This window comes from Egretta garzetta, unplaced genomic scaffold (assembly GCF_000687185.1).
Source record: "Egretta garzetta isolate BGI_Z169 unplaced genomic scaffold, ASM68718v1 scaffold108, whole genome shotgun sequence".
Taxonomy (NCBI): Eukaryota; Metazoa; Chordata; class Aves; order Pelecaniformes; family Ardeidae; genus Egretta; species Egretta garzetta.
This window is the reverse complement of record NW_009260614.1, coordinates 1806199-1809429: the sequence shown is the minus strand read 5'-3', so window position 1 is coordinate 1809429 and position 3231 is coordinate 1806199. Positions and strand designations below refer to the sequence as shown.

The 3231-nt window shown below is 64.7% G+C and overlaps 1 protein-coding gene across 1 annotated transcript in view; it reads right to left on the bottom strand.

Annotated features, from left to right (window-relative positions):
- The window catches only part of LIMK1 (LIM domain kinase 1), a 10917-nt gene that overhangs the window by 1171 nt on the left and 6515 nt on the right, over nt 1-3231 (bottom strand). The window contains 4 exon segments of the mRNA XM_035900523.1: nt 346-574; nt 628-673; nt 2267-2348; nt 2351-2370. Of these exon segments, the coding sequence (XP_035756416.1) occupies nt 346-574; nt 628-673; nt 2267-2348; nt 2351-2370 (377 nt within the window).

The following is a 3231-nucleotide window of genomic DNA, read 5'->3' as shown; positions in this document are numbered from 1 at the left end:
GACCTCACCAGTGCCCAGCACAGGGGCACGGTCACTGCCCTGCTCCTGCTGGCCACACCTGTCCTGATACAAGCCAGGATGCCCTTGGCCCTCTTGGCCACCTGGCCACACTGCTGGCCTTCCTGTGGCCAAGGATGGGGACCTGTCCCCACATCCCTATGGAGCTGGCTGCCCCGACTGGACCCTTGCACATCTCCTCAAGCCTCGTGAGGACCCTGCTACCCGTCATCTCCTGCCCCCAGGCAGCCACTGTCCCCCCGGGGGGTCCCCCCAGCACCATTGCCCATCCTGCTGAGATGCAGGGGGAAGCCACACTCTCCCTCCCACCCAGTCGCCCAAACTTACCCAAGAAGAAGGTGATGAACCCAGTGGCTGATGGCTCATCCCCATCATTGTGGCCGGAGCTCTTGGTCTGGGCCTCACGTCGGAGGATGGTGGGGGAGGCTCTGCTGCACAGCACCGGCTTGGCCGTGTTCTTGCCAGAGCCACCAGTGCCTTTGGCCACCACCTTGGTGGCACTTGGCTGCTGGCCCGCCAGCGGGGAAGTGCGACATGGGGACATCTGGCTCCCCACCTGCAGCAAGGGCCACCATGCTGAGCTGGGGTCAAGTGTAGGCAGTGCCCTGCTGGGGATGTCCCCAGGAACCGCCTCGGATGGGGACGGAGCTGGACCCTGGGGAGGACAGGGGGCACGGGGGCAGCTCTCGGTGGCCTGCAGCTTGGTCTGGGTGCCCTTGTCCCTCTGGGGAGGTGACAGCCGGGGGGGACAGCTGGGTACCGGGAGCGGGGATGCCGAGCCCCTCACATTGGTGTCAGGGCCAGGTGCCGCACGCGCCGATGGCGAGATTTGGGCACAGGGTGTTGCACACACCCATGGGGGGGCTTTGGGTGGGTGACGGCCATGGTGTTGGGCCACTGGGGCTGTGCCAGGGCCATGCCCCTGCCTGGTGAGGGGGGGCTGGCAGCTGGTGGTTTGGTCTGGGATGAGTCACTGGTCATGGGCACGACCGAGCTGCCATCACTTTGGCCCTGCTGTGGCCGGCTGCCGGCTCTTCCCCTGCTCTCCCCCTGCCTGGCATGGAGGGTCTTCTGCAGGGTCACCAGCAAGTGGCCCGATGGCACCGGCTGCACCAGGCACATCCCGCTCTGCAGCTCCATCCAGCTGGATGAGGGGCTGCAGGGGGACTGGGGGTCCCCTGTGGATGGGGGGCTCCCACTGCCAGGCTGGGGGTCCCCTGGGGTCCTGCTCCCCTGTGGTAGCAGGTGTTTGGGGACCATGGTGTTTCCCAGGGGTGATGGCCCCAGCGGGTCCCCTGCCGCCCCGATGTCCTGCTCCTAGAGCAAAGAACCAGCACAGTGCGATGTCACCAAGGGCGCCATGACGGCACCATGACGCTGGCAGGGTTTGCCCCTGTCCCTTCACCAAGGTGAGGTGGGACAGGCAGCCAGGCAGATGGGCCACCCCAGGGGGGGACTGAGCTGCTGTCACCACCCCAGCCCTCCCGGTCCCTCCTGCCCTGAGGCTGAGCATTGCCAGAGCAACAAACCACAAGGTTTTCCTGATGGTGGGGTCCAGCCTGGGACCTCTTTGGCCTGGGCTGTCTCCTCCTTGCCAATTTGCAGCATCCCTGGGGACATCCTCAGTGACATCCCCTTGTTCCTTCATTGTCACTCCCCCATGAGCTCCTTGGGGTCCAGGTTTTCTTTAGCCAAAGCTTGAACCCCTCTGAAGACAGAGATCCCCCACCTTGGGGACCTTAATTTGGTTTAGGAAGGTGACAAGGACAGAGGGACACCACGGGACGGCCATGGGCCAACAGTGCATGGGGTACAGGCCACCTCACTGTCCCCTGGGGCTTGTTTTACATTGAAGGTGAAGCTGCTCCACAGCGCCCATGGTCATGCAGCTCCATAACCTGCCCATCACCACCACAGGCTCTGCCATCGCATGGGGTGACAGTGGGCACGGCCAGGCAGGGAGGGGACATGAGGCTTAGGGCTCCCAGGGGCCCAGCCAGGCATCAGCCCCAGGGCTGGGGGGGGACCCACGATGGGGTAGAAACAGCATGAAGAGGGACAACAGCACTGCCACCACAGGCGTCACTGAGCCTGGGGATGCCACCGAGCCTGGTACCACCACACCACCCCGAGCAGAGAGTCCAGCCCCTCCTGCCTCAGTTTCCCCAAGAGCTCCCAGCCCCCCCGGGGGAGGTGAGCGATTCCCAAGCAGGCCGGGCAGCGAGCAGGGAAGGATTTATTGACTCACGGCTCGGGGTACATCACAGTTTGAGCTCCCTTCCCACCTCCGGAGAGGACGTCGCCTTGGACTTCCCGGGCAAAAGTGCGCGGAGAGGCTTCACAGTTTCATCCCTTCAGGAAAGCAGAACCGAGGCAGTGACAAATGGCAAACGCTACATCGTATGAAAAAATAATACAAACTCTTCTCTTTAAATATCTTACAGAAAAATGAACCTGAATAAAGAGCATGAAAAGCACCGCGTGGCGCAACCCCCCCCAACCACCCCAAGTCAAGGGGACCAAGACAAGCCGCATCCCTGCATCCCTCTGGGCCACCCAGCACTGTCCCCAGGGATGGGCGGTCACAGATTAGCACGGGCAGCAGGGACGTGGGGATGGCAGGGATCGCTACGTGCCTGTCCCCACGCCACAGGGGCATTCCCCCCCCACCCATGGACCCCTCGCTCGGCCGGGGGTGCCAGCAGGAGCAGCGTGAGAGGGGCCGGCCGAGGATGAGGGCATTGCTACGAGGCTGCCCTGGGACCCACACTCCCCTGGGGGGGCTGGGGGCCATGTACCCCCCCAAAGGAACCGAGGGGTACCTCCTGTGTCGCAGTGCAAGTTCACGGAAAGCCAAGGCACCGCCGCGAGGCTGCGGCTCTGTACGGGGGAGCCCATGGGCTCGTGGGGGTGCAGCAGCTGCGCAGCCCCCGGGCGTGCAAAGGCGAAGCGAGCCAGGGCGTGGGGGGGACATGGGGACAGTCCCCATGGTGCAGCCGGCTGGGCTTGTCCTGGGGGCAATAGCTACGGCATTTGGGGGGGGATGCACAGGGGCTGTGCAGCCCGGGGAGATCCAGCTCCCAGGGAGGGTGCGGAGGACACGGGGTGGGGGGGGCTCATCCAGGGAGCCCCAGGGATCCAGCCCCAGGGGTGGTGGCAGCTGGAGGAGATGCTGGCGGCGGGTGCAGCTCCTTCTCCCACGGTTCAGAGGGG